Raw genomic sequence first — 13,303 nt, forward strand, 5'->3', positions numbered from 1 at the left:
CAGGCCACGTCTGTCTTTGCTGCTTTACAACTGTTTTCCTGTTTCAATTTGTGATGATCTTGTCTTCATAGAAATGTCAGTTTTCATCTCCTCCGCTTTTGTTGTGTGACCCACAGACTTTGTGTCACTGGACGTCTCTCATTTTATTTATGTAAAATAAATGATCCTGCAGCAACGTCTTCTCTGTGCTATGTCCTCACATGGCAGAAATGAAGGGGAATGAAATCAGCTTTCTGGCTGCTCCAGCTCTGGGATGGCTGCTCTGTGCCTGGAGCAGGAAGAGCTCTTGAGGAGCCCAAGGGCCGGGGCTGTTGTGCTGGTGTGGGGAGATGGGATGGCATGGGGGGGCTGCAGAGCTCTCAGGGTGTCCTGGGCAGGAGAGCAGGGGACACAGGGGTCCCTGCAGGGGACTCCCCTGCAATGGCCCAGGCTGGGGCTGCCTGGCTGGGAGCAGCCCATGGGAAAGGTCTGGGTGGGCAGGAGGCAGCGTGTGCCCTGGCAGCAAGGGAGGACAGCAGCATGGTGGGCTGTATGACCAGGAGCATGGCAGGAGAACAAGGGAAGGGATGCTCTGGAATACTCCATCCAGGTTTCAGATCCCCAGTTCAGGAATGCTATTGGCAAGCAGGAGTGGGTTTAGCAATGAGCCCTCAGGACAGGCAAGAACTGGAGCACGGTGAAGAGCAGGCGGATGGGGACCTGAGATCTTGGGAAGGGAAGGCTGTCGGGGACTGGCTGCCTGTACCAGCAAGGAGGACATTCAGAATACAGAGCCAGGCTCCTCACCATGGTGCCTGGTGGGAGGACAAAAGGCAGTGGGGGATAGTGACAGAGGAGAGGTTCAGCCAGGACATAGGGAAACCTTGCTCCCCCAGGCTCAGGCAAGTGCTGCATCAGGTATTCCAGAGAGGCTGTGCAGTCTCTGGCCTTGGGGATTTCCAACTCAGACTGAATCAAGACTTGAAGCTCTTGCTCTTACCTTGTTTCTGATGTTTTGGACTTGATAACTCCTGGCGTCCCTTCCAGCCTCTGTTCTCTTGTGATCCTACAATAATGGGTTTATGAAGGGTCACAAAGATGCTCTGAGGGCTGAAGCAAATCTCCAGACATCTTCATCTCCAGATGAAAACAGGCTGAGAGAGCTGGGGGTGTTCAGCCTGAGGAAGAGAAGGCTACAAGGAGACAGCAGTCTGCCCGTGCCCAAACAGGACCTACAGGAAACCTGGAGTGGGGCTTTTTGCAAAGGTGTGAAGTGACAAGAAGAAGTGGAATGGTGCCTGAATACTGCTCCTCATGCCCCATGAGCCGACCTTCCTGTCTCCCTCTCCTGCACTACCCAAACTTGCCTGGAATGCAGGATCCATCCCTGAGCCTGGAGAATGCAGGAACCTCCTGCAGTGAGGGGTCACTGCTGCAGGGGAAGTGCAAAGGTTCTGTGAGACACTTGTGAGTGCGGGCACAGAGTGGGGTGTGCACAGAAGAGAGGGTGCTACAGGCAGGAAGCTGTCCCAGATGAGGTGCCCTGTCCCCACAGCATGGGGTACCTTGCACCCAAGGACACCACCTTTCCTTTTGGCTCTTGCCAGGAAGTTCTCAATCCAGACCATTCCCTTTTCCCACTGCTCTCCCATGGTGCTTAGTTCTCTATCCTGATGGCATCACCCATTCCTCTAGAAGCCTCCTTTAGATGGCCTTGCTGAGGGATATTCACTCCACCTGCTGAATTGACACTATAGTAGCAGCCTACAACTACTTGCAATGTGGCTTCAGAGATGATGGAGATTTTCTTGCTAGTGGGAAGAGAAGGAAACCTCTAGAAAGTGCAGCTTGGAAGGTTCAGACTCGAAGCTAGGAAAGAGAAATGTCTCTCCAAAGGTGGAGTTGTGGTGCAAGAGGTCACCCAGAGGGAGTGTGTCTCAGCCCATGGCTTTGTGTTTCAAGGAGCAGACAGCGATGGGTGCGAGATGTGACTGAAGGTACAGAAATGCCAGGTGAGAGCCAGGTGGGAAAGCAAGATGGGTGTCAAGAGCCTGAAGGGAAAGAGGTGCAGGCATGGGCCAGTGCAGGACAGCCTGCAGCAGAGATGAGTGAGGATTCTGGCAAGGCTGAAAGGCCCAAAAGAACAAAAGGTCTCTGTGCCCTGGGCTATGGCAGTTGCCTCTTTCATCAAGGCCTATGAGGAGAACTTTCATTCTCAGGATTTCAGGCTCTACTTCTCCAAGGGCTGTGGTCAGGGCTTGGCCTTTCTGCTACATCAAACAAACCAAGCTTTTCTCACCATCAGACACCTGCATTTTGCCTTTGTCTACCTGTAATCACAGCCTCCACTGACTTGCTTTAATGAGTCCCTGGGGAGGCTTTGTCAGTAACAGCCCTCAGTGGGGCCCATTAATGCTGAAGGGACTTGGGGCTTTGTTTTTTGACTTGGACTTCTTCGGAGGTTTCTTCGGTCTCCTCTCAGCACCTGAGGTTCATGGACTCAGCCCAAATACACCATGGGGCTCATTAAACCCTGAGGAGCCATGTCTCACCCTGTGGTTTTTGTCAAGTCTTCCAGATTGTCTTGCAGGGAATTGGGGAGGTTTCTGAGTGCAGGAAGATTACAAAGAGCATCTGATAAAAGTTATTTGAAAGGGTTTATTTTATCACTTTTCAGTTTAGAAATTTCTCTTCCATTGCCACTGATCCCGAATGTCTCTTCCAGAGGCCTGCACAGGCAGCAAAAGCAGCCCTTAAGGTCCAGGGCTGCACTGAGCACCTCGCTCCTCACCTCCCCACCCAACATTGCTCTCATCGTCCACCCGGGACTTGCGTCACTTTTCCCTCCATCCGACTTCTCCACTGAAGCTGGCGGCTGGATGGTGCAGCTGCTGTGCACCAGCTCCCAGCCTGGCTGCCTTAGAGACCTGCCTGCACACGGGCAGTAACTGGTGTAACAGGCAGGACAGTGGCAATGCAGTTACAGGGGAAGGTCAGCATTCCTTCGGGATCCTGTGGCTTCCAGAGTGCCCAGGGGTCTTCCTGGACACCACGGGCATTGGTGCCCCTGCAATACCTGCAGGGCTTCCGAGCTCCACCAGGCCCCCAAGGCTGCTGCCTCTGTCTAGAACGCACGTCCAGGTTCCATGGGCACACCAGGGTCCCTGCTGTCTTGCGGAACGCCGGCGAGCCTGCACGGGTTGTGCCAGATCCCGCCAGGCCCTGCCACCTTCTGCAATTCCTGGTGGGCTCCTGAAGGTGTTGCAGGGGCCCGGGGCACTGGTAAAGGCAGTGGGAGCCGAGCGGGCATTGCAGGAGGTGGCAAATCCCGGGAGGGCTCTGGCAAGGCCTGCAGCAGCCTGGCAGGGATTGCGGCAGGGGGCAATGGCGCTGGCGGGTTCTGGTAACCCTGCAGCAGCCCTGCAGGGGCAGAGCGCAGGCCCCTGCTGGCAGCGTGAGGAGGAAGCGGGATCCAGCAGTGCCAGCATCCAGCTGGGGGCAGTCCCTGGCCCCGACCCTGCCCAGCCCTGGGGGAGCCCTCACTGCCCGCTCTGCAGTGGCTGCCCCAGGCACACCTGGGCTGGCTCCAGCGCAGAGCTGCTCTCCTGGGGAGCCCCCACCTCCTCCCAGTTTCCCCCTGGGGCGGCTGCAGGGCCTCTCTGCCCCCCTGCGGGATGGAGGGATGTGGGCAGGGGAGGGAAGGGCAGCGCAAGGGACGTGACGACGCCGGGGACTGTCACAGACCGGGTCACAAAGGGCCCCGCTGTGACCCCGCCGCCAAGGGCAGGAGGCGCAGGGCGTCCAGTGCAGGCTGGACCTGGAGCTGGGATAGTCCCTGTGCCAGGAGCTGTCCTGCTCTCGGGAACCTTCTCTGCAGCTCTCTTTGTACCCAGCCGGGATGTGCTGGGCTTCCTCCATCTGCCATGGCCCTCAGTGGGGAACGGGGGCACTTGCTGGATCTGCTGCTGCACGTCTGAAGGGAAATGGACTTGGAGCTGTGCCTCATTGTGCTTCACAGGGGAATGGTTCAGAGAAGTCGTCCTTGTGGGGATAACTGAAAGGGCCTTATTAATGACCAATGGTAATTAATCAGGGACTGAATGAAAATCAAATGGGAATCCAATGCTGATTAAGCAATGATTGACTTTTAATTCAACTGTGAATTCACAACGATTTGAAGATGATGTAAATAATAGTTCAGATGGTGATGTATACATCACCAATATGGTCGCCTCCAGAAGGAGAGCCTGCAGTAAGGCGACTGTAGCAACTCAGACAGAGACCCTGCGCCAAACCGTGGCTGTTCAGGTCTCTGGCTGCAGGGAGTGCCAGAGCCTGCTGCTGCCGAGGGAGGGAGGCCAGCATTCCACCTGTGTGAGGTGTGAGCAGGTAGAAGATCTGCTTAGATTGGTGGCAGAACTTAAAGAGGAGGTCGAGACGCTGAGGACCATCAGGGACTGTGAAAGGGAGATCGACTGGTGGAGTAACTCCCTAGCATGTCAGCAGGAACGGTTTCAGGGAGATACCCCCCACAAGGGGATGGACCCCCTGTCCTCTCAGACAGAGGGGGATGACCCGAGACAGCCCCTGCTCTGTAGCTGTTGCGCAGAGGTAAGGGACCAAAAAGACGATGAGGGCTGGAAGCGAGTTCCAGTTCGGAACCGTGGGCAACCTTCCTCCCTTCCTGCCCTGCTTCCTCAGGTGCCCCTCAGTAATAGGTTTGAGGCCCTGGATCTTGATGGAGAGGTAAGTGAGGATGTGGTGCAAGGCCAGACTACAAGGTCACATAGGAAAAGGCGGTCGACTTCGCACCTCAAGACTGCCTCTGACAAGAAAGAAAGAAAAGTCATTGTCGTAGGCGATTCCCTTCTGAGAGGAACAGAGGGCCCGATATGCAGAGTTGACCCTCATCATAGGGAAGTGTGTAGTCTGCCTGGAGCCCGGATCAGGGATATCACCAAGGCGCTCCCCAGCCTGGTGCACCCGACAGACTACTACCCGCTGCTGGTCTTCCAGACAGGTGGGGGGGAAGCTGCTTCCCGCAGTCTGAGGGGGATGAAGAAAGACTACAGGGCCTTGGGGCGGATGGTGAAAGAGTCTGGGGCTCAAGTGATCTTCTCCTCACTTCTTCCATCTTCTGGTGATGATGTGGGATTGAATGGGAAAATTCAGTCCGTAAACAATTGGCTACGAGACTGGTGCTTTAGGCAGGGCTTTGGGTTCTTTGATAACGGCTGGTTTTATAAGGCTCCAGTCTGGATGATGGCACGTGGGAAAGGTTTAACTCACAGAGGCAAAAGGATGCTGGGGCATGAATTAGCAGGGCTCATTTGGAGAGCTTTAAACTAGATTCGAAGGGGGATGGGGTTGTAACTGGGCTTGCCCCAGTGGGGCAGCACTCTAGGATTGATGAAGACCGGGAGGCCTCCTATAATCCTAGGGTGAAATTGGTGAGCTCAGCTCCCTCCTTGAAATGCCTGTACACCAATGCGTGCAGCATGGGAAATAAGCAGGAGGAGTTGGAGACCTGTGTTAAGTCAGGAGATTATGATCTGGTGGCAATTACAGAGACGTGGTGGGACAGCTCGCATGACTGGAATATACTCATGGAGGGCTATGTCCTTTTCAGGAAAGACAGGCCAGCCAGGCGGGGTGGTGGGGTTGCTCTTTATGTGCGAGAGCAGCTGCAATGTACTGAGCTCTGTCCAGGAACAGGGGATGAGCGAGTTGAGAGTCTGTGGGTGAGAATTAAGGGGCAGGCTGGCAGGGGCGGTACTGTTGTGGGTGTCTGTTACAGGCCACCAGATCAGGGTGAGGAAGTTGATGAGGCCTTCTACAAGCAGCTGAGAGCGGCCTCACAGTCACAGGACGTGGTCGTCGTGGGGGATTTTAATTTCCCTGATGTTTGCTGGAAGGACTACTCAGCAACCCAGCCACAGTCCAGGAGGTTCCTCCAGTGTATGGATGATAACTTCCTCATGCAAATGGTGGATGAGCCAACCAGGAGAGGAGCGCTGCTGGATCTCATCCTCACTAACAAGGAGGGTCTGGTCGAAGCAGTAAGGGTTGAGGGCTGCCTTGGTTGCAGCGACCACGAGATGGTGGAATTCAGGATCTTGTGTGGTAGGACCAGTACAATAGCAAGTAGAATTGCAACCCTGGACTTCAGCAGGGCAAACTTTGGCCTTTTCAAGCAATTGCTAGGGGAAGTCCCATGGGCAAGGCTGCTTGAAGGTAAAGGGGCCCAAGATAGTTGGTTGGCATTCAAGAATTGCTTATTCCAAGCTCAAGAGCTGAGCATCCCGACACGTAGGAAGTCAAGGAAGAGGGCCAGGAGACCTGTGTGGCTAAATAAGGAACTGCTGGGTATGCTCAAGTGGAAGAGCAGAGTTTATAGGTCATGGAAGGAGGGGCTGGCCACTCGGGAGGAATATAAGGCTGCTGCTAGAGGATGTAGGAAGGCAGCTAGGATGGCTAAGGCCTCCTTAGAATTAAATCTGGCGAGAGGGGTCAAGGACAACAGAAAGAGCTTTTTCAAATACATAGCTGATAAAACTAACACCAGAGGCAAGGTTGGCCCACTGGTGAATGGGATGGGTGCCCTGGTGACAGAAGATACAGAGATGGCAGAGTTATTGAATGCCTTCTTTGTGTCAGTCTACTCTGCCGGAGGCAGTCCTGAAGAACCCTGTACTCCTGAGACCTCAGATGAAGTCAGGTCACTGGAGCAGTTTGCCTTAGTCCATGAGGAATGGGTTAGGGACCAGTTGAGCAATCTGGACATCCATAAATCCATGGGTCCAGACGGGATGCACCCGCGGGTGCTGAGGGAACTGGCGGAAGTCATTGCTAGACCACTCTCCATCATCTTTACCAAGTCTTGGGAAACGGGAGAGGTGCCTGAGGACTGGAGGAAAGCAAATGTCACTCCAGTCTTCAAAAAAGGCAAGAAGGAGGACCCGGGTAACTATAGACCGGTCAGCCTCACCTCCATCCCTGGCAAAGTGATGGAACACCTTATCCTTGATGCCATCTTAAGGCATGTCAAGGATAAGAGGGTTATGAGGGGCAGTCAACATGGCTTTACCAAGGGGAAGTCATGCTTGACCAACCTCCTAGCCTTTTATGAGGAAATAACATTGTGGATGGATGATGGCAGAGCGGTGGATGTGGTCTACCTTGACTTCAGCAAAGCATTTGACACAGTCTCCCACAGCATCCTCATAGCTAAATTGAGGAAGTGTGGCCTGGATGATCAGGTAGTGAGATGGACTGCGAACTGGCTGAAGGACAGAAGCCAGAGAGTTGTAGTCTATGGGGCGGAGTCCAGTTGGAGGCCTGTATCTATTGGAGTGCCTCAAGGGTCAGTATTGGGACCAGTATTATTTAATATATTCATCAATGATTTAGATGAGGGAATTGAGTGTACTGTCAGCAAGTTTGCTGATGACACTAAGCTGGGAGGAGTGGCTGACACGCCAGAAGGCTGTGCTGCCATCCAGCGAGACCTGGACAGGCTGGAGAGTTGGGCAGGGAGAAACTTGATGAAATATAACAAGGGAAAGTGTAGAGTCCTGCATCTGGGCAGGAACAACTCCAGGTTCCAGTATAGGTTGGGGAACGACCTGTTAGAGAGTAGTGTAGGGGAGAGGGACCTGGGGGTCCTAGTGGACGGCAGGATGACCATGAGCCAACACTGTGCCCTTGTGGCCAAGAAGGCCAATGGCATCCTGGGGTGTATTAGAAGGGGGGTGGTCAGTAGGTCGAGAGAGGTCCTCCTTCCCCTCTACTCTGCCCTGGTGAGACCGCACCTGGAATATTGTGTCCAGTTCTGGGCCCCTCAGTTCAAGAAGGACAGGGACCTGCTGGAGAGAGTCCAGCGCAGGGCGACTAAGATGATTAAGGGAGTGGAGCATCTCCCTTATGAGGAAGGGCTGAGGGAGCTGGGTCTCTATAGTTTGGAGAAGAGGAGACTGCGGGGGGACCTTATTAGTGTATATAAATATATAAAGGGGGAGTGTCATGAGGATGGAGCCAGGCTCTTCTCAATGGCAAACTATGATAAGACAAGGGGTAATGGGTATAAACTGGAACACAAGAGGTTCCACTTAAACTTGAGAAGAAACTTCTTCTCAGTGAGGGTGACAGAACACTGGAACAGGCTGCCCAGGGAGGTTGTGGAGTCTCCTTCTCTGGAGACATTCAAAACCCGCCTGGACACATTCCTGTGTAATCTTATCTAGGTGTTCCTGCTCTGGCAGGGGGATTGGACTAGATGATCTTTTGAGGTCCCTTCCAATCTCTAACATACTGTGATACTGTGATACTGTGATACATCACATACGGTCACGTATTTTGTGGCAGTGGCAGTGGCATGTTTTGTGGCAGCGCTGTTAGCTCAGGCCAAGGCAGGCAAAGGGCATTTGTGTGGAAGAGCTGGGCTCCAAGGCAGTTCGCACTGTACGGGTGAGATGTAAGCATGCACACAGTGTGTAGTTGAGGAGATGAACCCTGGGTGAGCACAAACACCCTCAGCTATTCCGTGGGGTTCCATGAAGGCCAGTGGGGCAGAGAGTGTCTTGAGGTCACTTCACTTTGATAGCAACGTTCCTTGGAAACCTTCCTGAATGCAGCACTGGGTTTGCTTCCTTGAGCCGAGGTCCCCATGCCCATTCCTTTTGCTGCTGGGCCCAGGTGAGTGCAGATCAGGGTGACAACACCGGAGGGCTGAGATGCCTCCAGCCTCTCGCAGTGGCAACAGGAGGCCAGAGAGACGCTGCTGCAGCAAGTACACGGCTCTGTGTGTGCAAGGGGAGGACTCGTGTCCCTGAACACCCCGGAGTGTATGAGGCTGGGCTTAAACCGTGACAGGAGTGCATGAGGACAGCTCAGGTGTGGACACCAGGGCCCTGCCGTTTCTGTGTGTGACCCCAATGTCCCAGCGGGATTTTTTCTCGCATGCCTTGGGCAGGCTCGTGGCAAACGCTCCCATCATCCTTTCTGGATTGTGCCCTCAAACGTGTCAGAGCCATCAGAGAGGTTCTGGGGTCCTTGGAAAAGGCGGACATCAAACCTTTCCTCACGAAGGGCAAGAAGGAGGCTCTGGATAATCACAGGCTGCTCAACTCATCCCACTCCCTTGGAAGGTGATGGACCAAATACACCTGCAGCCACTTCTGGGTGCTTGTAGGACAAGAAAGCGATTGCCGAACTTGTATGGGTAGGGGAAAAAAGGGCATGTTTTGTACCTGGACCATTAATAATCTATTTATAGCCAATTGGTGATCTCTGGGCGGAAGAGACAGAGGATTTAGTGAGGGGGAAGTGGGCTGCTGGATCAAGCCCAAATGTCACCAGTGGTAGATTCCTCCTGGCGGCCACTTAAGAGTGACACCCCTCAGTGCAAGCAGTTGGGCCAACACTGTTGAATGTCTTTATTAACTCCCTGTCTAATATGATGGAGTGCCTTTTTAGCTCCTTGGTGGATGACAGCAGGAAAGGAAGAGCCTTTGAATGATCTCACCTGGTTAACCCTGCCTTGAGCAGGGTAGCCAGACAAGATGATGTTCAGGGGTCTCTTCAGGAATAACCTGAGTTATTCCAGGATTCAATGAATCTTTTCCTTGGAAAGAAAGAATAGACAGAGGAAGAAGGAAGAGCAGAAAGGCATGTTTCTTTGTTTTTACTGAATCTGTTTCATTTTAATTTTTTTATTATTTATATTATTTAACTTAGTATTTTTTCATAATTTTAATTGCATTCTATTATAATATTATAACATTATAAAAATAAGTGAGGTTTAGAGTTAGGGTCAGGAACAGGGGTTTAGGTCAGAGATAGGGTTTAGTGTCACGGTTTAGGATTGGATTTAGGCCACAGCATCACAGCAGGGGGAGGACAAGGACATGAGGAGTTTGGGGGATGCCAGTGGTGTTTTCAGGGATCTAGGGATGTTTTAGAGTGTTCATCAGGTGCTTTGTGGGTGGTTTTTTTAGGTGTCTCAGGGTGTTTCTGGGTGTTACGGGAGTGTTTTAGAGTGGTGCACTAGAGCAGGTTGCTCCAAGCGCCTTCCAACATGGCCTTGAACACGGCCAGGGATGGGACAGCCACAGCTTCTCTGGGCACCGTGTGCCAGTGTCCCACCACCCTCACAAGGAAGAATTCCTTCCTAATGTCTGATCTAAACCCCTTCTTTCAGTCTAAAGCCATTCCCCCTTCTTCTGTCATTGCACACCCTTGCAAAAAGCCTCTCTCCAGGTTTCCTGTAGGCCCTGTTTACGTGTGGACAGGTTGCTAAGATGTCTCCCTGGAGCCTTCTCTTCCTCAGGCTGAACATCCCCAGCTCTCTCAGCCTGTTTTCATCTGGAGATGAAGATGTCTGGAGACATGCTTCAGCCCTCAGAGCATCTTTGTGACCCTTCATAAGCCCATCGTCTTAGGATCATAAGAGAACAGAGGTTGGTAAGGACGCCAGGAGTTACAAAGTCCAACCCATCAGGAACAGGGTCAGAGGAAGTGGTTCAAGGCTTGATTCAGTCTGAGTTGGAAATCCCCAAGGCCAGAGACTGCACAGCCTCTCTGGGTGACCTGATGCAGCACTTGCCTGAGCCTGGGGGAACAAGGTTTCCTTATGTCCCGGCTCAACCTCTCCTCTGTCACTATCCCCCATTGCCTTTTGTCCTCCCACCAGGCACCATGGTGAGGAGCCTGGCTCTGTATTCTCCATGTCCTCCTTGCCGGTACAGGCAGCCAGTCCCCAACAGCCCTTGGGCTCCCCAAGAGCTCTTCCTGCTCCAGGTACAGAGCAGCCATCCCAGAGCTGGAGTAGCAAGAAAACTGATTTCATTCCCCTTCATTCCTGCCACATGAGGACATAGCACAGAGAAGAAGTTGGTGCAGGATCATTTATTTCTCTTAAATACAGTGAGAGACCTCCAGTGACACAAAGGCTGTGGGTCACACAACACAAGTGGCTACTTAAACAGGAGGAGATGAAAACTGACATTTCTATGAAGACAACATCACAACAAACTGAAACAGGAAAACAGTTGTAAAGCAGGAATGGCAGACTTGTCCTCTCATGACCTACACTGGAAGCCTTTTCCTGGGTAAAGCAAGCAGCGTATGGCTGCTGAACCCCATCCAGTCACCAGCTTCCTCACAGCATCCTTCAGCTCCTGGTTCCTCAGGCTGTAGATGAGGGGGTTCACTGCTGGAGGCACCACCGAGTACAGCACTGACACCACCAGATCCAGGGATGGGGAGGAGATGGAGGGGGGCTTCAGGTAGGTGAAGATACCAGTGCCAACAAGCAGGGAGACCACAGCCAGGTGAGGGAGGCACATGGAAAAGGCTTTGTGACGGCCCTGCTCAGAGGAGATCCTCAGCACAGCCTTGAAGATCTGCACATAGGACCCCACAATGAAAACGAAACAGCCAAATGCTACACAGGCTCCAATCACAAGAAGCCCAACTTCCCTGAGGTAGGAATGTGAGCAGGAGAGCTTGAGGATCTGGGGGATTTCACAGAAGAACTGCTCCACAGCATTGCCTCGGCAGAGGGGCAGTGAAAATGTATTGGCTGTGTGCAGCAGAGCAGTGAGAAACCCAGCGCCCCAGGCAGCTGCTGCCATGTGGACACAAGCTCTGCTGCCCAGGAGAGTCCCGTAGTGCAGGGGCTTGCAGATGGCCACGTAGCGGTCATAGGACATGACAGTGAGGAGATAAAACTCAGCTATGATAAAAAATAGAAAGAAAAAGGCCTGTGCAGCACAACCTGTGTAGGAGATGGCCCTGGTGTGCCAGAGGGAATTGGCCATGGATTTGGGGACAGTGGTGGAGATGCAGCCCAGGTCCAGCAGGGAGAGGTTGAGGAGGAAGAAGTACATGGGGGTGTGGAGGTGCTGGTCGCAGGCTGTGCTGGTGATGATGAGGCCGTTGCCCAGGAGCGCAGCCAGGGAGATGGCCAGGAAGAGCCAGAAGTGCCAGAGCTGCAGCTCCCGCCTGTCTGCGAATGGCAGGAGGAGGAAGTGGGTGATGGAGCTGCCGTTGGCCATCTGCTGCCTCTGGGCATGGGGCACTGTCAGAGCAGAAAAAGGCAGTGACAGGTTAGGGGAGGCTTCTCAGGATAAAACCAGATCATTTCCCATAAGATTTCCACCATCCCCTCAAGTTCAAATGCATTTTCCCATTCCTGGTGCTGGTGCTGAGTGTGCTGGCTGAAGCACTGTGGCTCCATGGACTCAGCTCTGCGCCACTGCACGGGTTTTACAAAGCTGTGAAAGCTCCAATACCCACAAGGGGCATCAGATGTAACAGAGGTTCAGTGCCTGCACTCACAGCTATGAGGATTGTGGCTGCAGAGCAGAGCCTCAGTGTGACTTTGTCAGGATTATCTCAGAAGTTTCTCACCTGAGAAGTGCTATTTTTAGGTGTAGAAATCCTAATTTTTCTGACTGAGCATGCGATCAGTCTTAGGACAGGACAGATGAAAGAGCTCAGCAGCCTGTGGATCAGTGCATAGTCGGGAGAGCTACAGAGTCCATCACTCTTGTTCCCAGCTGCCCTGCACTTGTCCTTGTGATACCCCAAGTATTACTGCACACACAGATAAATTGAGAGAGAAAAGGAGAAAGAATGAGATAAAGAACAACTGGACTCTGGTGCCAGGTAGGGAGCCCTGCTGTTTCAAAGGGCAGAACTTCTCTCTCCCAGCCCAGGGTGCAGCTGTGACACACAGAGCAGGACACAGCCCTTGGAAGCAGAAGCAAAGGACTCCGAGTGCAGAGTGCTGCCCCCCAGCTGTGCACTCCCGAGGACCCTACGGGAGAGCTGTGCCTGTCTGGGGGCAGGTCACAAGCCCAGCAGGACAGGCAGAGCAGCCAGTCAGGGAAGTGCAGAGGAGATGTTCCAGAGAGACAGTCAGCTCCTTGCCCAGCAGAGCATGGCCAGCAGCCACCTCCAGTGCCAGACACCAAGAGAGCTGCCTGAACGCACCCTCCCCAGGCCTGGGCTGCCCTTTCCCCCCACTCCCTGCCCATGTCTCTGCTGCCTGGAGCTGTCCCTGCCAGGAGCTGCTGCTCTGGGCCCAGCTCTGCTCCCTCTCAGTGCTCCCAGAGCCCATCCCATGGGCTGTGTGCTCAGCTCTGCCCTGCACACCCCTCCCAGCAGCAGGGCTCTGCCCAGGGGCAGCTCTGCCTCTGCAGGGGCTCAGGAGCAGCTCACACAAGTCCTGACAAGACTCTCGGTGCCTTCTCCAAAGCAGAGAAGGAAATTCCCAGCTCCCACTGCCCAACCTGCCCACCAAGAGTGGAAAACATCAGAG

General features: G+C 53.5%; 1 protein-coding gene across 1 annotated transcript; it reads right to left on the reverse strand.

The window, feature by feature from the left end:
- Positions 1-11,057: 11,057 nt before the first annotated feature.
- Positions 11,058-12,035, reverse strand: LOC308228597 (olfactory receptor 14A16-like; the record flags this gene model as incomplete). The annotated part of the gene is made up of 1 exon (XM_080631973.1): positions 11,058-12,035. One exon carries the CDS (start codon positions 12,033-12,035, stop codon positions 11,058-11,060), a length of 978 nt encoding a protein of 325 aa, XP_080488099.1.
- Between the last annotated feature and the right edge of the window lie 1,268 nt (positions 12,036-13,303).

This window comes from Psittacula echo (genome assembly GCF_963264785.1).
Source record: "Psittacula echo genome assembly, chromosome: 19".
In the NCBI taxonomy this organism is placed as follows: domain Eukaryota; kingdom Metazoa; phylum Chordata; class Aves; order Psittaciformes; family Psittacidae; genus Psittacula; species Psittacula echo.